Genomic DNA, 26247 nt, shown 5'->3' on the forward strand with positions numbered 1-26247 from the left:
AATGCATTTTTGTGGTCACTTAACTGATTTTAAAAAGCAATTGTATGAAAATATATATTACTTGGGACGCCTGGGTGGCTCAGCGGTTGAGCATCTGCCTTTGGCCCAGGAGTGATCCTGGAGTTCGAAGATCTAATCCCACATCAGGCTCCCTGCATAGAGCCTGCTTCTCCCTCTGCCTGTGTCTCTGCCTCTCTCTGAGTTTCTCATAAATAAATAAATAAACAAAATCTTAAAATACATATATATAAGATATTATATATATAATATCTTATATATATATATTGCATCATTGAGGGATGCCTGGGTGACTCAGTTGGTTAAGCATCTGCCTGCGGCCAAGTCATGATCCCGGGGTCCTCATATCCAGCACCCCATTGGGATCCCTGCTCAGCAGAGAGCCTGCTTCTCCCTCTGCCTGTTTCTCCCCCTGCTTGTGCTCTCTCTCTCTCTCTCTCTGACAAATAAATAAATAAATAAATAAATAAAGTCTTTAAAAAATAATTGTGTCATCAGCTCTCTATAACATTCAGAAACATAATACATTTGACAATAGTACAAAGCAGGTGAGCGAAGTATAGGAATAAGGAAATGACACCCGCTAGTAACGCTAATCCACAAAATCAAGTGACGAGAACCAGAAATGCAAACGGAGAAAATTAATGTAACAAACTCTATAAATACATACTTGTCCTCTTCTATTTTCTCAGATTCTTTAACAGCTGTACAACTTTAAGTAACAATTATAACAATGTATTGTTATGTTTGTAACATATATGGATGTAATACGTATAAGAATAATAGCACAATAGCAACAATAATGAGACAAAAGGAGAAAGAGGAAATAAGCTATATAGAAGTGACATTTCCAAATCTCATTAAAATTAAGGTATGTGGGTGGAGCACGGGACTCGACCTTCAGGTTGTGAGTTCAAACTCAGCCTTGGGTGCCGAGGTTACTTAAAAAATAAAATCTTGGGATCCCCGGGGTGGCTCAGTGGTTTGGCGCCTGCCTTTGGCCCAGGACGTGATCCTGGAATCCCGGGATCGAGTCCCACATCGGGCTCCCTGCTTGGAGCCTGCTTCTCCCTCTGCCTGTGTCTCTGCCTCTCTCTCTGTGTCTCTGATGAATAAATAAATAAAATCTTTAAAAAATAATAAAAATAAAATAAAATCTTAAAGGAAAAAATATTAAATATACATAGCAAAAGATCATTAAAGGAATTAAAACAGTGCACTAGGAAATAGTCACTTCGTGCAATATAAAGCAGTAAGGAAATAAATTCTACACAGGACCATACCCGGGGAGTGGCACTCTCTGCCACCCAGACCTCCCCGGGTGCCTACAATTCCCGGCATGCCTCATGCGACGCTCCCTTACGGCCAAGGTGGAAAGGGAGGGGCTAATGGAGCTACCTCCTGTGAGTTGTAGTCTTGCTGCGAAGGAAGGAGGGGCTGTGGAAGGTTGGTGGATCTGGAGCCAATGAAAAAGCACATCTTGCTGAGCGTCGGATCGAGAAGCCAATGGGCGTGCGCCTTGTGGGAGGCGGGACTTCCGGCAACGAAGTCTTGGTGAGCGGCTGCGCGAGGACGTCTACTTCCTTTTTGGTGTGGCGGCGAGAGCGGAGAGTACGCTATGAAGGCCTCGGGCACGGTAAGGCGAGCGCGCGGCGGGCTGGGGGGCCGGAGAGTGCAGTGCGGATCGAATCGGGGGCCCCGGCTAGCGGTGTAGGTCGCGTAGGGGGAGCACACTCTTGACTGGGTCCCGCGCCCTCGCGCTCCATCGTTCTCGAGTGCAAGCCAACATGGCGGCCATTGCAGGCACCGCGTGGGGAGGCTTGTGCCGTGGTCCCGGCCCGCTGAGGAATCGCGGGGGCCGGGGAGGCCGGGGCTCCTTTCCAGGGAAAGGGACAGGTTATGCGGCTTGGACGCTCTAGTCACGGGACCTCGAGTTTTCAAGCCTCGGTTTTCCCGTTTGCAAAGTGGAATGGTGGGAGGACGTAGTAGTATTTCTTTTCTACTGGCGGGGCTGTGAAAAGGTAGAATGAAACTGTAAACTCGAGCTGACACGGGGAGTGAGAGCCTTATCGCTGTGGCAAGTGCTGGGTAAAATCCTAGGGCGCTGTGGTGCAGAGATGGAAGAGCAAGCCCTCGGGAGAAAACAGGGCGGGCCCTGTACAGCTCCCCAGCCTCAGTTTCCATCGGGGAAAGAGGCCAGCTGCATAGGTCCCGTTCCTCAGCGGGTGGTGTTTAGGGCTAGATTTTTCTCATTGATAAAACGTTGGCAAGTCCTACAAAGATGGGTTCTTGGCACTGTGTCAGGGGGTTTGGCCTTGGCGGATATTTTTTTGTCTTTGCATCCATGTAAACAAAGTTTCCACTGGGAAATCCAAACCCTTTTTATTGTTGCTGGGAATACAGAGGCAGCTGCAGGTCCCATGGCAGCAGGACTGGGAAGGGAACTGGGTTCTTGTCCTGGTTCTGCCTGGTGTGGGCTGTCAGATCCCAGGCTGGTCACTGTCTTTGGGTCCCAGAGCGAAAGAGGACTTTGGGAAGATGTGAGCTGCAAAGATGTGTGGAGAAAGGAGGTTGCAGATCTAGACTGCAGCTATTTTCACGAATATAAATGGAAAGGGAAGGACAGTGAGATTGACAGCCCTGCCCAGCTTTCCTGAGTCCAGGCAGAGGATACTTAGCCATCTTAGTTCATCTTCCCCACGCTCAGTACCTATTCTGGGAAGTCTGGAACGGTGGGGCATGATCCAGTCACCCAGATTCCTCATGGATGCCCTGGGATGGGGCAGCCTGTTGTCACTTTGGGGATGCAGTTCTCACCTGGGCTTGGGGAAGGGAGTAAGGTGAATCTTCACAGTTGTGGCAGGGCTCTGGGTCAGGCCCCACCTCACCTCTGTTTCTGTTTCAGCTGCGAGAGTACAAGGTGGTAGGGCGCTGTCTGCCCACCCCTAAATGTCGCACTCCGCCCCTGTATCGGATGCGAATCTTTGCACCTAATCATGTTGTCGCCAAGTCCCGCTTCTGGTACTTTGTGTCTCAATTGAAGAAGATGAAGAAGTCTTCTGGAGAAATTGTCTACTGTGGACAGGTACGGGATGTCTGAGACTGGGGGGTAGGGGGAGCTGGAGTGGATTTATACCTTCTTGTGAGGGGCATTTCTCACCCCACAGAGTTCGCAGATTTCATAACCCCTGGCTTGTTCACATGCCCTAATTAAGCCCTAGGTTGGAATGTAATGGATACCTCGTGGTTTTTTTCCTAATGAGAGAGCCCAAGGCCCAGGAAGCTGTGCCTGGCATGCTTGGATACTTTGGTTGAGGCCAGCACCTTCGCTGGGCCTCACGTATAGAGTGCGGAGAGATGCTGTCACCTGGGTACATTTGCAGTGATAGGCACTGGATTCTGTACATCATACGCTGCACTGGGTGGCAGCTGCTTTTTGGCCCAGATAGGTCTGAGAGAGTAGTTTTGGGAGGAGTTGAGTTGATGGTCTCCATGGGAGAAGTATGCTAGCCTGGACTGTTCTGTACACCCTGCTGTTGCCATGGGGTTTGTCCAGTACAGCAGATTTTTTTCATATGCTGTCAGATTCAAGGACTGGGAAACAGACGCAAGAGAGGCCTGGGGCTGGGCTTTCTTTGGGAACAGCAAGGGCACAGGATCAATGAGTTGGACCTGGGTCGGAGCCCACTCACCACCCTGGCCTCCGCTATTGTCTTTGGCATTTAGGTGTTCGAGAAATCTCCTTTGCGGGTGAAGAACTTCGGCATCTGGCTGCGCTATGATTCACGCAGTGGCACCCACAACATGTACCGGGAATACCGGGATCTGACCACCGCAGGCGCCGTCACCCAGTGCTGTGAGCCATGGGGCCTGTGCCCAGTCCCTCCTTAGACTCCTGTTGGAGCCATCTGCAGCCCATTGGGCCTGCGCTCCCCTCTTCCCCAGACTGAGGCAGGACAAATGCAAGAGGCTTCTGGGATTGGAGGGCGGGGAGTCCTGGGGGTGCTGATGGGGGGGGGTGCAGAGGAGGTGTTTGTGTAGGGGGTAAGAGTAGAGAGGATGCTCCAGGTACATCTTTTTTCTGGAACCTGGCAGCAGGTGAACCTGTGGAGTTGATGACTTGTGTAGACATAATTCCCACCCAGAGTCTAGCCCAGGCCCTGTCAGTCAGGATCTGGTGCTAGTGGCCCCAGGCACACATAGAACAAATTAACCTGCCAGGGCCCAGACCCCAGCACCTCAACCCAAGAACTGCTGTTTCTCATAGCAGCGGTTTAAACAGAGGTGCTAACAGCAAAGTGGATCTTGTCGCCTTTGGGGGGCTGTGGCTGTGCTCCTCAAAGTGAATTTGGAGGTTCTACACCCCTGATAATGCCAGCACCTGCTGGAGCCAGAGGTTATAACCACCTGGTCCCTAAGTTGGGGTACTTCTAGGCCAGCAGTCAATGGGAGGTTTCAGGAATGCCCAGACATTGGGGTACACATTTGCCCTGCCTCCCTCCCTGCAGACCGAGACATGGGTGCCCGACACCGTGCCCGGGCCCACTCTATCCAGATCATGAAGGTGGAAGAGATTGCAGCCAGCAAGTGCCGCCGGCCAGCGGTCAAGCAGTTCCACGTGAGTGCTCTGAGGGCCCTGTTGGGTAAGGTGGGCGGGCAGGAGGATGACACACATCCCCTGGAACATGGAGCTGGCCCAGCTGCTCCCCTGTCCCCTAGCCTTGGGAGCTGCAGGGAGGGACTGGGTTTGACGCAGGAGCCCAGTGGGGGGTGGCCACACTTCAGTGGCCCTGGAAGACAAGGTTGAGAGGCTTTTACCTCCCTCACCCACCTCTCCTTACCACAGGACTCCAAGATCAAGTTCCCACTGCCCCATCGGGTCTTGCGTCGTCAGCACAAGCCACGCTTCACCACCAAGAGGCCCAACACCTTCTTTTAGATGCAGAGCCGGCCGGTGCCCAAGTCTGTTCAAATAAACTCCTCGGGTAAAACCAAGGCACTCAGACACATTTGTTTTCTTTGTACACCCTGCAGAACTCAAAAGGGCACAGCCAAGCTGTGAGTTCTCTGCCCTGGGAGGGCTTCTCCTCTCTTGAAGTGGGGCCCAGACACCTGGTTTCTCCAGAATGGGAGCCTCCAAGAATGGCAGAGGCCACACACCCCCAAATGCTCTCTCTCCTGCCTACTTGGCTCCCCAGGGCTGTTAGCAGGATCCTAGAGCCAGAGGGCCCGGTTTTCCACCCTATCAGGTGGCTCTCTGCTATGATCTTTGTCTTGCAGACCACAAGATTTGGTCGCTAAACCTGTCCTTCCTTGTTAGATACAAGCTTTGGCTCCCCATACCACAACCACCATGTCTTTGGTGAGATGTGGGCAGTCAGGTGCCTGGAAGGAATCAGGATTATGGGGTTGGTTCATTCCCGTGCAGATTTTCCTCTCCAGGTTCAGAACCCTGGTCTTTGAGTCCAGGATCCTCAGGCCAGACATGAGGGGGCGCCAGAGAGGACCAACAGCTTGCTGTGCTATGGCTGTTGTCCTTCACTAGGTGGGGGCCCCTTGAAGGACACCCTGATCCTGCCCAAGAAGGTCAAGGTCTCACTGTGGGTCTCTGTCTCTAAGAAACCACTTGAGGCTTGAGGGAATTCCAGGCATGAAGCTAATCCCACCCTGGCTGAACCCCCTCAATCAGGACGCTGAGGCACAGCTAGGAGCGCAGATCTTGGGAAGCATCTGTCCTCAGTGCATGAACTTGGGCAACCTTGGTCTGCTGAATGAGTCTTCATCAGAAAGTTAGGGGGCTCAGCAGATTTATTCACTTGATACTTGGAGAATCAACTGTAGGCACTGGGGGGCAAAGGTCAGTCAGAGATGTGACTTCTCTTCCAGAGAGCCATTGAATAGAAAGAAGCCAGAGTACAAAAAGGCAGTGTGGGGTAGGGGCCAGGGCAGCAATCAGGCCTGCAGTATTGCAGGCAAGGGTACAGCTTCCCTTCCCCCACTGGGGGGGCGTGGCTAGTTGGCAGGAACAGTCCCAGTGGTTTCCAGAAAACTAGGTCACTTCATACCCCACCTGTGTTTGGAGAGGTGCCCAAGGCAGAGGTTGGGCACAGCCAGCAGCCATCGTCACAGGGAAAGATCTGAGGACAGAGTACTAGGCTTCCTGGACTTCACTGGCTGCTTTGCCCACTGCTCCGAAGTGGTTCCTCCCTATCTCCGTGCCTGACCTTGCTGAGCCTCCTCCCTGGGCTGTTCCATATCATCACTGGCTGGGCCTCCTAAAGTTTGTAAGTCACATGCATATAAGAGTGACAATTGGTGGGTTTTCTGTGCCCCACCAGATTGAGAGGGCAGGGACCCCATTTATCACTCCCTGGCCCCAGGACAGGTTCAGTAATTTGGGGGCCCAGAGAGGGGCTATGACAGCCAGTGACTATTGCTTTGTTTGTACACACCACAAGGAGTAAGGATGGTGGTAAACAACTAGGTCTGGCAATGCCGGACCCAAGTTTTGTATTTTGACCTTGCCAAACAAAATCTGTTGCACCAGCACCCTGTAGACCCTCCAGTTTACTCTCCTGATGGCATTTAACCATGTCAGCAACCATGGGTTAGCAAACTTTGACAGCTGGGAAAAAAAAAAAAAAACACATCTTAGGATTAGTATTTGCTTTTTCTTTTCAGGAAGTAAGTACTTTGCCTTAAAATAAAAATCATTTGTATGGACTTGGTTCTTTTCTTCATAGGACTGCTGGTTATCTTTTTTTTTTTTTTTAAGTTACTATTTTGTAAAAGCTTTCATAGGTGGGGCAAAAAACGAATAACTAAACGGGTTTTACCCCATACATGGTACAAATTTTTTTATCCAGGGCACTTGATGTTTTTTAAGGTATTTTTTGGGAACCAGACTAGAATTTTTTGCCTTGTTGGTGTCATTAATCTTGTGACTTGAGGCAGAAACCCTAGTTGCCCCCACATACTCCTTCCTCAATAATAGGGTTTCCATATCTAGATGCCACCCACAAATACATTTCCCAGCCTTTTCATCTGGGGTAACCATGTGATACTAGAGTAGCAATGTGTGCCATTTCCAGGAAATACCCATCTGGCTGGAATATAGGCACAAGGTCTGGTGCTCTCTCTGGCAGCCAGCCGCCTTTGGTCATCAAGCCACCCTAGAGCAACAAGGTAGAACTTTGGGTAACTGATCCTATGTCCACGTGCTGAGAACAAGGGGGAGAAGGAAACCCCAGTCCTGCTTAGGCTGTAATCTGGAGGCCTGAGGTAGGCCCCAATGGTTTTGCCGGGCCAGGTCACTATCCACACACAGCTTTAGTTTCTTCCTATGTAAAGTAAGGTTGGTTCCGGGGGTGGGGAGACTTCAGATGAGCTAAAGATGGGGTGTATCACCAAGAAAGTGAAGACCAGGGCCCCATGAAGGCCTACTGTGCACCCCCATCCCCACCTTGGGGCTTCATCAATGCTTCATGGCAATCAGTTGAGAGGGCTCTGCCTCAACCAGCCAAAGGATGGGGTCAGTCCCTTATTGAGGGACCTATGAACGGAAGATGAGTGAGCCCCAGCTTTCACACCTAGACATCCACCCACCCTGCCATCTACTCAGCAAGGTTGCCACAGACCCTCTAACCTGTAACCCTCATGGGAATCCCCCCCCCGCCCCCCCCACACACACACCCTGCACAGAGCAGTTGTCTGGACACTGGCTGGATGTGAGGACTCCTGAACTGTGCCCTCATCCTCCAGAGTGTTGTGCTGGATCAAGCAGAGCAGAAGCTTGGAGACCAGCAATGATGAGCCCTTCGTTGTGGGGCCTGTGAGTCAGAACCGGCCTCTGGGACCATTGACACCCCTCTGGTTGCCTGGGGCCCAGGGAGGGGAAGGCTCTGCTGGGGTCACCCAGCCAGCTGAGGATGACAAGGACAGGAATTTGGAACCAGCATGGCCCTAGTGGGCCCCTCCAACCTCAGGTGCTGAGGTACTCCCAGGTCCTGTGCCTGGATTTGGCCAGGTGCCCAGGCTGGCAGGCCAGGAGCCCTGGGGAAAGAGGTCACCAGCTGCCCCTCCCTGTACCCCACTCCTGGGTCGGGACCATCAGGCAAGGGCAGACACCGAAGCAAGACGAGCAGGGGGCCCCAGAAGACCTGACCCCAATCCTAAACCAAGAGGGACTATGCGAATCCTGGAATCCTAGAATCACAGTTGGGATCCTCAGGACTTCAGGATGGTGGGCTCTCAACAGAAAGCTACAGCACCACTGGGAATAATGGTTTGCTTTCACTGAGTGCAAGGGAGAAGTTCAAGGCCAGACACCCAGAAGGTCATGTAGGAGGAGTCAGAGTAGCTGGCAGTGTCTCACCCCTGCCCCCTGCCTTGTCATGGGAACACTAGGGGGTGCCCCGGCAGCAGATGGGGGTGAGGACAGCAGCCAGCCATGAGACACCCTGACATTCCTGACCCTCATGGTAAGACTTGCAGGTGCTGGGTCCTCGGGAGCTCCCTGCCGCTCCGTCACCACCAGGGTTCTGCCTCTGCCCAACCTGTGGTCAGAACTGGACAGTCAGGGAAGGTGCCGCTGCATCCCCCCACCCTGCTCCCTGTACCCGTCCAACCCCAGAAAGCATACGCCCATCCACCCCTCAGAGTTCCCAACTCTGGGCCTCCTCTCACACCTTGGAATTCCAGAACACGTTCTGAATCCACCCATTTCTCCCCACCCCACAGTCGCTGCCTTGGACATGGCGGGCTTTTCAGAGTCCACAAATCTCATTAGGCCCCTCCTCCAAACTCTCCAGTGGCCCTGGCACCCTCAGAATAAAATCTACACCCTTTGCCAAGGCTCAGGGTCCTTGGTAGCCTTCCCTGTCCTCACTCTGCTCACTCCACTTGCTCCACCTCAGGGCCTTTGCATTGGCTGTTCCCCCTGCCTCTCTCCAAGCTTGACTCATTCTCCCCTTGCAGGTCTGCAGTCACCTCCTCAAAGAGTCCCCCTCCCAGAGACCCCACAAAAAGGTGTCCCCCAGGCCAGCTCCATCTCTGACCTTGCTTCACTCTTGTCATCCATCAGCTTCTGGAATGCATGTTCCTCTCCTGGCTCTGTCAGTGTCAAGTGCCTGTGAGCAGTATGAGTCTGCCTGGATCCGGCTGTGTCCCCAGCAGCTGGGTGCATGGTCCAGTACACAATAGGTGCTCAGTGAATGGGCCTCGGCCCAAGTATCCTTCTGTAACCTCCCACCTCTAGAGGAAGAGAAAGGCGGGCAGCAGATGGTAACCACTCCAGAGCCTCCCTGGGGAGGGAGGACTGGTTTGTAAGCTCGGCAACAATTGGCATATGTTTGCATTCGTTTGTATGGCTTTCAGGAAGGGATCCCCTCCCGGATTTCTCCTTTCTCATCAAGTTTTCCATGAAGGTGAGCGCGGGAGGGACTGAAAAATGGTGAGGGAAGGAAAAGGAACTCAGTGTCCTCTCCCCACCCTCCTGGCCCAGGGGGAGGAGTGCATGGCAGCGGGCAACAGAGGCATGTGTGGCAGCCTTGGTATCCCAGTCCCCAGGGGTGGGGGTCAGGCCAGCACCCCAGCATGGGTGGAGAGGGAGAGCCCGGGGGACACGAAGGGATCCGTGGGGGATGCTAGACCAACTGGAGTGGCGCCTGTCGGCCAGGGACCACCAGGAGGCGACAGAGGCTTGGACAGGACTCCAAGGTCCCGGCATTCACCTTGCGGGAGGAGTCTAGATCCCTCTGGCTTGTGGAGCAGGGAGCCCAGTTTTGGGAGACTTGAACCCAGAGGTGAGAGCCTCCAGAGACCAAAGTCCCTCTGGTCCACCAGCGAATCGCCCCAAGACAGCAGTGTCTGGGTCCCTTGATGGCATGACCCCACGCAAGGGATGTCTCTTCCCCAACCTGGGTCTCCTCATTTGTGTGCCAGGGAGAATGCCAGACACCATCTCCCAAGTAGTCATGGGCCCCCCCCCCCATTTCTTTAGATTCAAGGCCACTCACAGTTCTTCCCCCATGACTACTTTAGACACTTAATGCTTGACACAGGACACATGCTCCATGAATATTTGGTGCAGGAAACAACAAATGAATGAAGACACTGACAAATTAGGGGCTTACTCTGTGCCAGGCTCTTATTATGTGGATTCAATTTATTCCTCGAGCCAGGGGCTACTTTATCCCCATTTACAGATGGGGAAACTGAGGCACAATGACAAGCAAAGACTCTCCCAAGTATGTATGCATTTAGGATCTGAACTCCAATGTCTCTCAGCTTGGCCTGTTGGGGGGGGGGTAGGGGTGCGGTTTGGTGAGGCCCTCCCCCTAGCTCTGGAGAAAGGGTCCTGGAGCCGGTTGGGGGCGGGGTCCAAGCAGGACGAGTTCTCCCCCAGTGCCAGGGCAACCCAGAAAGTGCCCCCTGTCTGTGGGAGCGCGCACTAGCTCCGCTTGGCTTAAGGTACAGAAGCGCGGCGGGGATTTGAACGCTGCAGCCCCTGCTCCCAGCCGCGTCCCCCAGGTGAGCGACAGGCTCCGTGAGCCTCAGGTCCCCACCTGTCCACGGGAGACTTTAACAGCCCGGGGTGAGGGGAAGTGCCACCGAAGTAAGAGGGGTATGTGGGAGCCTCACCCCACCCCCACCCCCAGCAGCCATCCACGTGCCGGGGCCTGGCCTATCTGGCCCAGTCCCGGGCCGAAAGGGTGCGGGTCCCGCCCGCCCCCAACTCCAGGGGCGGGGTTTCGCGGACCCGGGAGCCCAATAAATCCGCCGCGGGTCGCCGGGAGCCACCCCTCCAGGCCCCACGGAGACCTCCGGTTGTCGGCGCTGAGCCCAGCTCCCAGGGAGAGGGACCGACGGCTGCTCTGCTAGAGGCCGGCCGGAGCGCGCGGGGGGCGAGGGGGGCGGACAGACAGACGGCAGAGGCAGACGCGCAGACGGAGAGCAGGGACAGAGGCGCACGACCGCAGCGAGGACCCAGGTTCCCCGCCCGGGGGCCCCGGCCCGAGCCCCTTTGGCCGCCTCCCGCCAGGGGCCGAAGCACACAGGTGTGCGGCCCCGCGCAGAGGCCGAGCATCTCCCCGCGCTCGCCGCCCTGCCTGCGGCCGCTGCCCGCTTCCCTTACCCGGGCGCGGGGTGGCCGGAAGGGCCGAGGAGCGCCTGGCCCCGCACCTGCGACCTCATGGCCGCCGTCGAGGCAGGGGCGCGGGCCACGTTCGGAGCCTGGGACTACGGGGTCTTCGCGCTCATGCTGCTGGTGTCCACAGGCATCGGGCTGTGGGTCGGGCTGGCGCGGGGCGGGCAGCGCAGCGCCGAGGACTTCTTCACCGGGGGCCGGCGCCTGGCGGCCCTGCCCGTCGGCCTCTCGCTGGCCGCCAGCTTCATGTCGGCGGTGCAGGTGCTGGGCGTGCCGGCCGAGGCCTACCGCTACGGCATCAAGTTCCTGTGGATGTGCCTGGGACAGTTGCTCAACTCCCTGCTCACGGCCGTGTTCTTCTTGCCCGTCTTCTACCGCCTGGGCCTCACCAGCACCTACCAGGTACCGGGCAGAGGCCCGGAGGCAGGACCTGCCCGGCTGAGAACGCGGGGATGCGGCGGGAGGCCCTGGGGCTGTGAAGCGCCGCGCAGGGGGGCCGCCGGCGGGCTCCCCGGTGCTCCCCGGTGCTTTAGCGGGGAGGCCCCAGGCGGACGGGTGAGGAGGGTTCTGGGAAGTAGCCCCAGGCAATGGGGTGAGAGGCAGGAAGGAGGAAGAGGAGCCACCGTCCCGGTTCTCCTCCGTGGAAGCCCGCGCAAGGCGGAGCCAGGTGTGCACAGAGCGTGGACAGGCACAAACCTGACCCCACATGCCCGGGCGTGCGCACACCCGGGCGATCGGCAGCGAGCCGAGGGTTCGAAACCCGACTTCCCCCCACCTACTCCGCTCGGGCTTCCCAAGTGTCAGACTGGGCTAATTAGAGGACCTCCCTCCAGGGCAGTGGGTACTGTGATTAAAATCGTGACCCGTATACAGTAGGCGACCAATAACAATTGGCCACAGGCACTGTAGAGTGCGCTTGTAGGGTCAGAGCGGCGCCGCCCCGGGGGCCAATTAGCCACCGGTGGGGGCGGAGGAACGTGCGCATTGGATGGATCCGTCTTCCTGGGCACACTCCGTGTGCACAGGTGTGTGCAGACTGATCGGAATGTGTTCGCTTGGCGGGGGCCCCCCCACGGGCGAGAGCGGAGAGAGAAGCTGGCCTCCGGGGGAGGGGAGAAGCCGCGAGGGCGGGGGAAGTACCCCAGAGGCCTCGACCTCCTGGGTAGGATCCGTCCAGGTGACCACGAGCCTCGGCCCCTCCTTGCAGTACCTGGAGCTGCGCTTCAGCCGCGCTGTGCGGCTCTGCGGGACCCTGCAGTACCTGGTGGCCACAGTGAGTGGCCTCGGCCCCGCCCCCAGCCCGCCCCCAGCCCGCCCCCATCCTCTCGGCCCCGCCCCCAGCCCGCCCCCATCCTCTCGGCCCCGCCCCGTGGGTCCCTCCCCATCCTGTAAGACCCTTCACCTCTCTGGCCCCCGCCTGCTGACCGCGCCCCCACTCTGCCCTGTCCCCTACTCGCCAGGCACCACGGGCTCCGCCACCACCATCCTCTCCTACCCCCTTCCCTGCCGTCCGCGGGCCTCACCTGGTCCCGGCTCTCCTCGTAGGTGCTGTATACTGGCATCGTGATCTACGCCCCCGCGCTCATCCTGAATCAAGGTTTGACTCTGGGAGATCTAGGGAGGGTGACCGGAGGAGGCAAAGGCTCTGAGACGAAGGGGAGGGGCAGGGCAGCCCCAGGAGAGACTTGGGGAGGGAAGAATCCTGGAGAGAGGAGGGGCCTAGACACTGGGGGCCAAGTTTGCACCCTGCCTGGAGGCCTAATGGGGGGAGTTCCTTGCACAGTGACTGGGTTGGACATCTGGGCATCGCTCCTGTCCACTGGAGCCATCTGTACCTTCTACACGACGGTGGTGAGTGACACCCCTACCCCGCCCCACTGCGGGGGGTCGGGGCTCCATGCACACTGTGTGGGGGTGACCCTGAAGCCATCATCCACTCCCTACTTTCCCTTCCTGCCCCGCAAGCCTGCATCTCAGCTGGGCCCCTGTTTCCTCATCTTAATGAGGACAAGTCAGTTGAAGGGCTCACTGCTGAGAGTCCAGGGATAGGCTAGCTTCAGGACTGGCTGCATCCAGGTGGCTGCCACAGAGTCCTCTGGGTCCCTCTCCCATGTCTTGGGGGTCCCATCAGCTCAAGAAGTGGGTTCCTATTTCAGGATGGGTTGGCCTCAGTCTTGGGTGCAGGATGAACCAATCACAGAAGTTTGGGGGGCCGGGGAAGATGTTCTGGTTGGCTGTTTCTGGAGCTGGGAGTAGAAGGATCAGCTTTCCAAGAATGGCCTGTGAGGGAGAAGGGGCTTCTCCAAGGGAAAATCCAGGGGCTCCCAGGGGAAGGCAAAGATACCGAGGCTGGAAAGGTAAAAGCAATAGCTAAGTAATCATAGTAGTAGTAGCAGTAGTAGTAGTAGTAGTAGTAGTAGTAGTAATCGTAGTAGTAGTAGTCGTCGTAGTAATGATACTGCTGGCAGCCATTACTCACTCAAGGAACTGGTACGTGCTAGGTACTATTCCAAAGATTTTCCTAATTAATGAACTAATTAAATCCTCACAACAGCTGCATTTTGCAAATGAGGAAACAGGCAGAGAGGAGCATCGGTCCCAGCCACTGCCGAAAGCCAAGCTGGGTTGGCCTCAGACAGATCCCTGTCTGACCCCCTGTCTCCCCATCTGTCACGTCTTGCAGGGCGGTATGAAGGCTGTGGTCTGGACTGACGTGTTCCAGGTCGTGGTGATGCTAACTGGCTTCTGGGTGGTCCTGGCCCGCGGGACCATGCTGGTGGGTGGGCCCAGGCACATGCTTGAGACTGCCCAGAATCACTCCCGGATCAACCTGATGGAGTGAGTGAAAATGTAGTGAGGGTACTGAAAAAGGTGGAGCTGACATCCCTCCGCCCAGGGAGAAGCCAACCAATGCCTCCTGCTCCAGGAAGCCCTCCCTGCTTCCCTTCCCAGACTCCCCACAGACCAAACATCTGCTTCCCCTCTCTAGACTGCCCTAGCCCCCATCCCTCCATCTGTCCCACCATCTGTCCCCCAGCCCAGGCTGGAGACTGAAGGTTCTCTGAGGTCCTAGCTGGGCACAGAAAGGTTTTTGAATGCACACATGGACCACTCAGTCAACAAATAAATTTTCAGTCTGCCCAACTCCTACTCACACTTCAAAACCCACCCCAAAAGTCCCTTTGAGGCCCTTAAGGTTCAGAAGGGCCATCTGGGGCCCTTGGGAGGGGGAAGTCCGTGTGGCCTTCCCATATGGCTGTCTTGTCCCACCTAGCTTTGACCTGGACCCGCGGAGCCGCTACACATTCTGGACTTTTGTGGTGGGTGGCACGTTGGTGTGGCTCTCAATGTATGGTGTGAACCAAGCCCAGGTGCAGCGCTATGTGGCCTGTCGCACAGAGAAGCAGGCCAAGCTGTGAGTGTTTAGGAGGGGCAGGGTGGGGGCCTCTGGGACGAGCTGCCCCCTCCCCAGCCTGAAGGCTGCCCCTCCCCCCAGGGCCCTGCTCATCAACCAGCTGGGCCTGTTCTTGATCGTGTTAAGCGCTGCTGGCTGTGGCATCATCATGTTTGCCTTCTATATAGACTGTGACCCTCTCCTTGCAGGGCGTATCTCTGCCCCGGACCAGGTGAGTTCGGCCCAGGCTCCTAGGCCACCCCGGCCCTCCCCACCCCGACTCTGAACTTCTGCGTGGATGGACCCCTGGGGCCAAGCTAGAACAGCATTCCTAGAAGAGAACAGCCTGAGCACAGGTCCAGGGGCAACAAAGAGCTTGGCTCAGAGGAGGTTCTGGAAGGAGTGAGAAAGACAAGGCTGAGAGGCAATGGGGAGCCACAGAGGGTGTGTGAGCAGGGGAGGGGCACATTCAGATTTGGAGTCAGAGACTCCCTGAGGGACAGCAGGGAGGAGATGGGACCACGGTTCAGCACGCAATGATGGTGTTGAGAATTACATGATCGCCATCTCTCGGGCCCCAAGCACCTACCCTGGGCCTCACGCTATTCCCTTCACAAGCGGTTAGTCTCCCATAAAATCCTTCAGCATGTGATGAGGCCAAGGCTGTCATGGCCCCCACTTTACAGATGAGGAAACTGAGGCTGGCGTGGGTGGGAAGCAGCTGCCTGAGGTCCACAGGTGAGTCCAGGGCAGCACCAGGGCCAGGACCCATGCCTTGTTCAGAGTCAGTTCAGAATTGGCAGGAGATGGAAGGCTATCCCGCCTGCTGTCCCCCCGCCCAGCTGACTCTGCAACCACAGCCATGGCCTGCACCTGTTGGCCTCACCGTCCTTGTCAGTAAAGCGGGGGTGACACGGGACTCTGCCTCACTGGGATGCCAGGGCCCTGTGCGTGGGGAGGGGCGGGCTCGGTGACAGTCCTTCGGTGCATGCAGTCAACCCACAAACGCACACTAAGTGCCCACCTGAGTTCCGATCTGCACGGGGCCCTGGGGACATGCTGCGTGAGGACGGAATCCCCAGTCCTTGGGGTGCATTGTCCCAGAGATCAATGCCTGGCTCCCCCCAGTACATGCCCTTGCTGGTGCTGGACATCTTCGAGGACCTGCCTGGAGTCCCTGGGCTCTTTCTGGCCTGTGCCTACAGTGGCACCCTCAGGTGAGCAGCCCTGCTTGCTCACCCCGCCACCTTTGAGCCCTCTGGGGTCTCCTTGCCCCTACCGGCTGTCCCCCTGTGGGATGGAATGTTCTGGGCATATCCATCATTGACAGTTCCTTCTTGGTCCTCAGCGCCCAGCTCAGGTGGGCTCCAGTGGAAGGCACGCCCTGGGGACAAGGACCCCAGCTGTGGGGTTTTCATCTTATCACCTGGCAGGGCCACACCTGACCCCCCTCTCCTTTCCTTCTTTCCTTCCTTCCTCCTCCAAACAACTGTTTACTGAGCACCTACTATGTGGCAGGTACTGCTGTTCTAGATCCCAGGACACAGCGGTGACCAAGTGGTCCCCTGATCCTGCCCTCAGGGGCCTCACATTGTAGTGTTTTCAAATACTCCATGACTTCTGGCACACCCCTGCTTCTGCTGCGACCGGGGTGCCATGCAGCAGTGCTCTGCACCCTATTATTGCTGTGTAATGAGAACTTGTGTCATTCATGTCCGTGGTCATGTGTGTCCTTGCTCCCGTGGGGATATCTCGGGTCTAGGGGCGGGGGGGGGGGGTTGACATTGCCTGCACTCTTAGGGAATTTTGTCACCGCGCCTCGTGGGGTGTGGGCAAGTCAGATGGTATGAGCAGCTGGGGGCCTGCTCCAGCAGGTGGACCCAGGGGAGGTGTGGCCTGTCCCTCGAGGAGGCCTGTTGACCACCCTCCCCACCCCACTCTCAGCACCGCCTCCACCAGCATCAATGCCATGGCTGCAGTCACCGTGGAGGACCTCATCAAACCTCGGCTGCCGAGCCTCGCACCCCGGAGACTAGTACTCATCTCCAAGGGGCTCTGTGAGTTGGGGAGACTCGGGTTGAGGGTGGGGGGCACGAGGACATCTCCCCGTTGACCATGTCGCCTCCATCTGCCATAGCACTCATCTATGGCTCAGCCTGCCTCACGGTGGCGGCTCTGTCCTCGCTGCTGGGGGGAGGCGTCCTCCAGGTGAGCCCCCCCTCCCTGACTCAGCCCCATCTCCGCAAGGAGCTGCATCGTGGGCATGGAACTGAAGCCCGGGGGTGGGGGGCCCTACTTTTCCCACCAGCCTGATACTTCCTGCAGCCACCTGGCTGGTGGCAGTGGGAGATGGGAGTAGGGGGCGGTGGCTTGGAGGGGGGACCAGAATTTGTCATGACAGAGAGAATGTGGCATCTTTGCCTCCCACACAGGGGAGAGAGGCAGGAATGGGGAGTACCGCCTCCCCTCTTTAGGGACACGGAGGCCAGGAGAGGTGGGACGCCTCTGCTTCAGCTCACCACCCCCTCTCCCAGGGCTCCTTCACCGTCATGGGAGTCATCAGCGGCCCCCTCCTTGGAGCCTTCATCCTGGGAATGTTTCTCCCGGCCTGCAACACACCGGTGAGCGGGGACCGGTGAGGAGGGTGGCTTGGGGCCGGGAGGGCACAAGGCCTCTCTCTCCTGATCTGGGCTTTCCCCCCAGGGTGTCCTCTCTGGGCTGGCCTCGGGCTTGGTGCTCTCACTGTGGGTGGCCGTGGGCGCCACTCTATACCCGCCTAGCATCCAGTCCTTGGGAGTCCTGCCATCATCGGCTGCTGGCTGTGCTGTGCCCTCAGCGAACGCCTCTGACCTCACGGGCCTGCTCCTTGCCAACAACACCTCCAGCAGGAACCCCAGGTGAGCAGACTGGTCTGAGTGTGGATGTGGCCTCAGACCGTGTGGTGGGGGACAGGGGACTCTTAAACTGGGTCTCAAATGAAAAGGAGGAATGTGCTCAGGAGGAGGTGAAGGAAGGGCATTCCCAATGGAGAGAAGGGAAGGTGCAAAGGCCCTGAGGTCGGGTCCAGTTTAGTGCATTCCAGCTATGGTGAGGATAGGGTGTATTTAGTGAGCCGAGAAAGGATAGGAGATGGAGTCCAGCCAGAAGAATTTGGTCTGATTCTGTACTATTATTATTACTACTAAGATATAATTTACAAACCATAAAATTAACCATTTAAAAGAAATTTTTAACATATTCATAAGGTTATACAACCATCACCATTAACTCAAGGACATTTTCATCACCTCAAAACGAAGCCTCATCCCCATGAGCAGTCACTCCCCATCTCCCCCTCCCTCCAACCCCTGGCAACCGCTAATCCTCTTTCTGTTGCTATGGATTTGCCTGTCTGAACATTTCTCATAAATGGAGTTATACAATATATGGCCTGTTTTGTCTGGCTTCTTTCTCTCAGCATGATGTTTTCACGGTTTTTATTTTGTTTTGTTTTTGGTGTTTTCAAGGTTTATCCACATTGTAGCACATAGTGGGGCTCGATTCGTTTTTATGACTGAATAATATTCCCTGTATGGATGGACCACATTTTCTTTATCCACATCCTTGATAAAACATGCTATTTTCCATTTTTTAAAATTCTACCTATCCTAGCGAGTGTGAAATGATATCTCACTGTAGGCTTTTTGTTCTTTTACCTTTTAGTTCATCTTTCTTTTTTTAAAAAATTTATTTATTAATGAGCGATACAGAGAGAGGCAGAGACACAGGCAGAGGGAGAAGCAGGCTCCATGCAGGGAGCCCGACGTGGGGCTCGATCCTGGGACTCCAGGATCACGCCCTGGGCTGAAGGCAGGCGCCAAACCGCTGAGCCACCCAGGCATCCCCTAGTTCATCTTTCATAAAGAACAGAGAACAGCTGATGTACACTATCATTTAATGGATATTTTTCTTTTTTTAATTAAAGATTTTATTTATTTATTCATGAGAGACACACAGAGAGAGGCAGAGACACAGGCAGAGGGAGAAGCAGGCTCCATGCAGGGGGCCCGATTCGGGACTCAATCTGAGGACTCGAGGACCATGCCCTGGGCTGAAGGCGGGGGCTAAACCACTGAGCCACCAGGGATCCCAATGGATATTTTTCAACTGCAGAAGTTCAGTTCTTCTTCTGCAGTTGGAGCCTAATTCATTTACATCAATTTTGAAAATAAATCTTATGTACTAGAAAAAAACAAAGATTTATAGGGAAATTGAGAAGATAGTACAGAGAATTCTCTTGCACTTGCACTCAATTTCTCCAATTATTGATATCTTATATTAGTACGGTACAAATATTGGGTAATGAATCCATATTAAAATATTCGCATTAACCAAAGCCAAAAAAAAAAAAAAAAAAAAAACCAGCCAGGGGCACCTGGCTGGCTCAGTGGGAGGAGCATGGGATTCTTGATCTTAGGGTCATGAGTTTAAGCCCCACGTTTGAGTGTTAGAGATTACTTAAGATCTTGAGGAGCTCCTGGGTGGCTCAGTTAGTTAAGTGTCTGCCTTCAGCCTAGGTCATGATCTCAGAGACCTGGGATCAAGCCCCGCATCAGGCTCCCTGCTCAGTGAGGAGTCTGCTTCTCCCTCTCCCCCCAACCTGCTGCTTGTGCTCTCTCTCTCTCTCTCTGTCAAATAAAAATCTAAAAAAAAAAAAAAGATCTTTATGGGGAGCCTAGGTGGCTCAGTCAGCTAAGCATTCAACTCTTGACTTCGGCTCAGGTCGTTGTAAGATTGAGCACCACACTGGGCTGAGTGCAGAATGTGGAGTTGGTTGGAGATTTTCCCTCTCCCTCTGCCTCTCCAACCCTTTCTAAATAAATAAATACATTCTTAAAAACGAGAAAATAAAATCTTTAGTAAATAAATACATAAAATAAACTGTAGAAGTTTAGATTATAAATCAAAACTTTTTTCCTAAAACATATTTTCCTAATGTTACGCACTTCACCCTTTTAAAGTGTACAACTCAATGTGTTTTTTTTAAATGGTTTTATTTATTTATTTGACAGAGAGAGAGGGAGAGAGAGCACAAGCGGGGGAGCGGGAGAGGGAGAAGGAAAAGCAGAAGTAGGCTCTCCGCTGAGCAGGAAGCTCAATGCGGGGCTCGATCCCAGGACCCGGAGATCATGACCTGAGATGGAGGCAGATATTTAACCAACTGAGCCACCCAGGCACCCCTCATTGGTTTTTCATATATTTCCGAAGTTGTGCAATCCATACCACTATCAGGTTCCAAAATATTTCCAACTCCAGAATATTTTAAAGAATTTTTTTTTAAAGAATTTTTTTTTAAAGAATTTTTCTTTGATGGGACGCCCGGTGGCTCAGCGGTTCAGCATCTGCCTTCAGCTCAGTGTGCGATCCCAGAGTCCCAGGATTGAGTCCCGCATCGGGCTCCCTGCATGGGCTCAGTCCGGGGATCGAGTGCTGCTTCGGGCTCCCCTGTGTGTCTCTCATAAATAAATAAATGAAATCTTTAAAAAAAAATTTTAGTTGAGTTTAGTTGACACACAATATTCTTGTGTTTCAGGTGTATGATACAATGATTCCTCATCTCTGTACGTCATGCTATGCTCACCACAAGTGTAGCTGCTGTCTGTCACGTTGCAGCGCTGTTACAATCCTGTTGACTGTACTCTCTATACTGTGCCTTTATCCCTGTGCTGTATTCATTCCAAAACTGGAAGCCTGTACTCCCCTCTACCCTCCACCTGTTTCACCCATCTCTCCGTCCCCCAATTACCAATTGTAATTTTGATTTGCATTTTCCTAATAACTAATGATTGACCATATTTTCATGTATTAGCCAGATTTATCCCTTTTTTATTTTTATTTTTTTAAAGATTTTATTTATTTATTCATGAGAAACAGAGAGAGAGGCAGAGACACAGGCAGAGGTAGAAGCAGGCTCCCCGTAGGGAGCCCGATGCAGGACTCAATCCCCAGACTGAGGATCACACCCTGAGCCAAAGGCAGACGCTCAACCACCGAGCAACCCAGGCGTCCCGGATTTATCCCTTTTTTAAAAAATAGATTTTATTTGTTCATTTGATACAGAGAGATAGATACAGAGAGAGGGAGAGAGAGTGTGCACATGAGCAGGGGCAGAGGCAGAAGGAGAAGCAGACTCCTTGCCAAGCAGGGAGCCTGACTGGGGGCTTGATCTCAGGACCCAAAGATTATGAACAGAGCTGAAGACAGATGCTTAACTCTCTGAGCCACCCAGGCACCTCTATCCCTTTTTTTGGAGAAATGCTTATTTAGGGCAGCCCGGGTGGCTCAGTGGTTTAGCAACGCCTTCAGCCCGGGGCCTGATCCTGGAGACCCGGGACTGAGTCCCACGTCAGGCTCCCCGCATGGAGCCTACTTCTCCCTCTGCCTGTGTGTGTCTCTGCCTCTCTCTCTCTCTCTCTCTCTCTCTCTCTCTGTGTGTGTGTCTCTCATGAATAAATAAATAAAAATCTTTTTTAAAAAATGCTTATTTAAACCCTTTGCCCATTTTTTCAGTTGGCTCCTTTTTTATTTATTATTGAGTTGTAATTTGTATATTCTTTAAATCGTTATGTATTCTGGACACTAGATCCTTATCAGATGTATGATTTGCAAATCTTTTCTTCCATTCTGTGGGTTGTCTTTTCATTCTCTTGATAGTGTCCTTTGACACACACAAGTTTTCAGTTTTGATGAAGTCCAATTTATGTTTTCTTGGGTTGCTTGTGTTTTTTGTGTCAGATCTAAGAAACCATTACCAAATCCAAGGTCTAAAGATGCACACCTATATTTTCTTCTAAGAGTTTAATTTGAGTAGATTCTGAAGGAAATAGGGAGCCACGGAGAGTGGTGAGCAGTGGCAGAAGGTCATCTGAGTTACATTTCAGCAATGCTCCCTCTGGCTGTGTGTAGAGAATTCTGTGGGTGGGAGTGGGTTAGCCAGAGAGAAAGGGAAGTGGCTACTGCACACATCTGAGTGAGCAATGATGGGAGACTGGGGGATGCCTAGGTGGCTCAGCGGTTCAGCGTCTGCCTCCGGCCCAGGGCATGATCCTGGAGTCCCAGGATCAAGTCCCACATCGGGATCCCTGCATGGAGCCTGCTTCTCCCTCTGCCTGTGTCTCTGCCTGTGTCTCTGTATCTCTCATAAACAAACAAACAAACAAAATCTTAAAAAAAAAAAATAATGGAAGACTGGGCTAGGTTGTGACAGTGGAGATGGGAGGAAGTGGACAGACTGGGAGAAGCTTTTGGACTCATGCCCACCTCTCCCATCCCTAGCCCTGGAGTGGACCTGGGCCGACCTGCCTTGGCTGACAGCTTCTACGCCATTTCCTATCTTTACTATGGCGCCCTGGGCACGATGAGCACTGTGCTATGTGGAGCCCTTGTCAGCTGCTTGACAGGTAAGCAGGGCGGATGGCCTCCTCAGAGATCATCTCACGAGTCCCCCTGCCTCCAGGACGCACCGGGCAGGAAGAAGAGGAAGGACATTCTGGTCAGCCAAATGGCCACTGCGTGCTGGATGCATCAGCACCCTTTATGCTGTGTCGCTTTCCGGACGACCCCGCACCTCGCAGCGCTTGTCTCATTTTGCAAAGGCAGAAGAAACTGAGGCACCACCCGCCCCACCCTTCCTCCTGCCTCCTAGTCCCTTACGTGCCTCCAAAACTAAGTCCTCGCTGGAGGATACCGGCTGGAACCGCCGGGCGCTGTCCGTTGTGCTGAAATGTCTTCTCAGCAGGGCCTTGGCGCTTCCGTGTCCCTCCGGGAATTCTGAACGCCACCGAGAAGTGGAGAGAGACCAAAAGAAATCAATAATGATCACAGTACCTGTTCTTTCTTCCTGTGTCTCAGCCTTTACCTTCACCAGGGCTTTATTGAGTCCTTCCCTGTGCCAGACGCTACTCTAGATGCTGGGGAGATAGTGAACCACCCACTGATGTATTACCTCCCTTCACTGTGTAGATGAGAAAACTGAAGCCCAGAGAAGGGCACAGGCCTGCCAGTGGGTCATTATTGAATCTTGGATTGGAACCCATCAGAGCTCTCCCTTCCCCCTCCCTCTCCAGTGGCCGTCACTCCTTTACTAAATACCCTCATTTCCCTCAGGCCCCACCAAGCGCAGTGCCTTGGGTCCTGGGCTGCTGTGGTGGGACCTTGCACGGCAGACAGCATCGGTGGCCCCCAAGGAGGAAGTGGCTACCTTGGATGACAGCTTGGGGAAGGTGAGTCACAGGGCTGGCTCCCAGAGCAGGGGGAGGGGCAGTGAAATGACCTGAGGTGCCCTGGGCATGGCCATAATTCAGGGGAGGGACCTGATGGGTCACGATCTTTCTCAACCTCTTCCAGTGAAAAGGCTCAGCTGAGAGCTAACGTGTCTTCAACACTTGTTATTGCACCTTTTGACAAAGACTGAGCAGAATTTCATACTATTTGTTTCCTTGGATTACTTCCAGGCTATGGCAGGTGAAACTGGTTTACCTTTATGGTATTGATATAAAGCCTCTCCTATTAAAGTATTTAATTCAAAAGTGAGTCAACTTAGAGAAAATCTTACATAAGAAACATGACTGGGGGTAGGCCAACTTCAGCCAAAGTCATATGGTTGCTATGTGAATGCCCTGAATTTGGAAAATGCTGTCCCTGATCCAGACCTGCCCCTGATCTGGAATCCCTGTTTCATTTTCTCATTTCTTACAACTTGCTGTGGCCCCAACCCTATGCTAGGCTGGGGTTTTTGTCCACTGTCTAGGAAGAGCTGGTGAAAGCTAAACTGAGAAATGAGTAGGATCTCAGCAGGTAATGAATACAATAAAACAGGGTATTGTGATGAGGGTGGCCTCTTGGAAGAGGTAAGAGAGGGAGCCCCTAAGGAGGAAGAGCCAGCCCTAAGAAACTCGGGGGAAGGGCATTCTTGATGGAGAGCACAGCAGGTGCAAAGGCTGAAGCCAGAAGCTTGAGAAGGGAGATATGGAGAGGGAAGGGATTTGGCTGGAGTGTTTTTAAAGCTCCTTTCAGCTGTTGTGGGGAAATATTGATCTTCTTGAAAGGGAGCAGGGAGAAAGTCAGAGATCAAAATGGAGGTTCTAGAGGCAGAAGGGACAGGACTGGCTGATGCATTGACCAAGGGGACAGTTGTACAACCCTGCCCAGATTCTGCCCTTGTAGGCCCTCAGTGATCCCTTCTGGGGGAGGAGCTGACACAGAGCAGAACAGGGTCTCTGAAGGGGTCTTTCTTCTCTTTTCATTCCAGGGTGCTGAGGAACTGCCCCCTGGAACCAAGAGGCCCCCTGACTTCCTGCCCAATGATGAGGACCATCTGCTCTTCCTGGGGCAGAAGGAGGTGAATGGAGCTGGCTCCTGGACCCCCAGAAGTGCACGTGACCGTGGTCAGGACCTTCGGGAGACAGACCTCTGAGCCAGCAGAGGGGACTGACCACCTGGGATGGAACCTCAAGGTGGGCCCTCCTAGGCCACAGAAGAACAGCCTCGGGCTCTGACCAGCTAGACTGTGTCCTATGCAAATGAGTTTGGGATTGTGTGTCCCTGCCCTATGGAAAGAGGTGAAGCCCTGCCTTTAGGAGATCATTTTATCCAGCACCCTCTAGCCAGCCCCTAGTTTTAGATGCTGCACTCTTGCCTGCTCCCCTAAAATGAAGCCAGATTTCTCTCTATGTACAATAGAAAGATGTTGGAGTCCCCTCTGGAACATGTCTGAACCATAACAAGGATTTGGGAGGTCCTCAGGCACAATCCTCTGCACCCCATTTCACAGATGGGGAAACTGAGGCCTAGAAAGGGTCAACAACTTGACCAAGGTCACAGAGCATACCAGAGATTCATTGAGAGTTGGACACCAGCTCTTCTACCTTTACCTCCTCCTTGTTTTCCTCCCTCTGGAGGGTCAGACATCACATGGCCCCTGACCCTGGGAGCAAGAGGAGAAGATAAAGGATAACCACATTTTTTATCTTCCTCTTACACTTGGACACTATCTCATCCATTAAGGAGCATGAACCCACTTCACAGAGGAATAAACTAAGGTTCAGTGAGGTAGCCTGAGGTCACAGCAAGTTGGATCTGGGCAGGGACAGACCTGGGAGTCAAATGATGCTGAAGCTCTACTGCCAGCATGTCACTGGTAGACAGGGTCAGATAGGTTGGGCAAACCTATGTCCTGGGGACACGCTTGACTTTGGATGGAGATTTAATCCATGCACATCAAATAAACGGACTTTGACGCTTGATGTTCTGTACTCTCTAAAAAATCATTCTGTTAACTCCTATCTCCTCAGTCAGATCTTAGTGTGAATCTTGGTGTCTCTTGCCCCCAAGCCTGTGAGTGAATAAACCTGAGTATATAAGGATCAGAGCAAGGTGACAATTGCTGTGGCGGGGTACATTGTGCTGCCTTCCCTGAGATGCATAGCTTCTCTCCCCCTCCCGATTTGCTCCTAAAGCATCCCCTCCTCACTGTCCTTTCTGCCTGGACCCTGCCAGCCTCCACACTGTCCCTGCACCAGTCCCTTGGGGTCTCTGTGACCTTGAGATCTGGCTGCATTCACATCTGCCCACATACCTGCTATGACTCCTGTGGTCCCCAAGGGAGCATCCCCTGCTCAGTTCAAGAGCATCCTCTCTCTCTCTGTGTCTCTCATGAATAAGTAAATAGAATCTAAGGATAAATATTTCTCTAAAGATAAATCTAAAGATTTTATTTATTTATTAATGAGAGACAGAGAGAGGCAGAGACATAGGCAGAGGGAGAAGTAGGCTCCCCACAGGGAGCCCAACATGGGACTCAATCCCAGGTCCCTGGGATCACGACCTGAGCCAAAGGCCGACGTTCAACCACTGAGGCGCATAGGCTCCCCTAAATAAAATATTGTTAAAAATCTTTTTAAAAAGTTCCCAGTTGTTTCAAGTACATGGATCATGCATTTAATTTTGGTCACTCTAGTAGGTGTGTGGTGGTATACAGCCATGGTCTTGATTTATATTTTTCTGATGATTAATCATGAGCATCTTTCATGTCCATCTATGTATTTTTGGTCAAGTGTCTACTCAAGCCTTTCACCCATTTTTTAAACTGAGTTGTTTATTCTCTTATTATTGTCATAATTCTTTAAAAAAAAATTTTAAAAATATTTATTTACGTTAGAGGGAGAGCACGCACTCATGTGAGGCGGGGGCTGGCACAGAAGAAGAGGGAGAGGGAAAGAAGCAGACTCCCTGCTGAGTGGTGAGCCTGAGGCAGGCTCCGTCCCAGGACTCTGAGATCATGACATCCTGATCTGAAATCAAGAGTCAGTTGCTTAACTAATTGAGCCACCCAGGCACCCCTGAGGTCTACTATTCTAGAGACCTCATGTAATTGGAATCCTGCAACCTTTGTCCATTTGTGTCTGGCTTATTTCATTTTGCATAATCTTTCAAGGTTCATCCATGTTGTAGCATGTGTCAAAATGTCCTTCCTTTTAAAAGCTGAATAATATTCCCTTGTATGGATATATCACATTCTCTTCATTCCTCCATCAATCAACATTTGTATTTGTATGGTTTCCACCTTTTGGCTATTGTTTACTGCTGTAAACACTGATGTAAAATATCTGTTCAATATTTGTTTTCAATGTAATTCTATGTTTCACTTTTT

General features: G+C 53.3%; 2 protein-coding genes and 1 non-coding gene across 3 annotated transcripts; all 3 read left to right on the forward strand.

Annotated features, from left to right (window-relative positions):
* Positions 1–1548: 1548 nt before the first annotated feature.
* Positions 1549–5013, forward strand: RPL18A (ribosomal protein L18a). The gene is made up of 5 exons (XM_041760397.1): positions 1549–1654; positions 2924–3103; positions 3745–3874; positions 4527–4636; positions 4865–5013. Exons 1-5 carry the CDS (start codon positions 1637–1639, stop codon positions 4955–4957), a joined length of 531 nt encoding a protein of 176 aa, XP_041616331.1. The 5' UTR covers positions 1549–1636; the 3' UTR covers positions 4958–5013.
* Positions 4250–4383, forward strand: LOC121496370. The gene has a single exon (XR_005989192.1). It is a non-coding gene; the product is annotated as a small nucleolar RNA SNORA68 (small nucleolar RNA).
* Positions 5014–11207: 6194 nt separating the features above from the next.
* Positions 11208–24835, forward strand: SLC5A5 (solute carrier family 5 member 5). The gene is made up of 15 exons (XM_041763151.1): positions 11208–11566; positions 12372–12437; positions 12710–12761; positions 12948–13015; positions 13848–14002; positions 14439–14579; positions 14661–14790; positions 15687–15775; positions 16503–16615; positions 16696–16766; positions 17093–17179; positions 17262–17455; positions 21873–21997; positions 22704–22819; positions 23848–24835. The coding sequence occupies exons 1-15, from the start codon at positions 11210–11212 to the stop codon at positions 24010–24012; spliced, it is 1929 nt and encodes a 642-aa protein (XP_041619085.1). The 5' UTR covers positions 11208–11209; the 3' UTR covers positions 24013–24835.
* Positions 24836–26247: the final 1412 nt, after the last annotated feature.

Source organism: Vulpes lagopus, chromosome 7, assembly GCF_018345385.1.
Source record: "Vulpes lagopus strain Blue_001 chromosome 7, ASM1834538v1, whole genome shotgun sequence".
Classification (NCBI taxonomy): Eukaryota; Metazoa; Chordata; class Mammalia; order Carnivora; family Canidae; genus Vulpes; species Vulpes lagopus.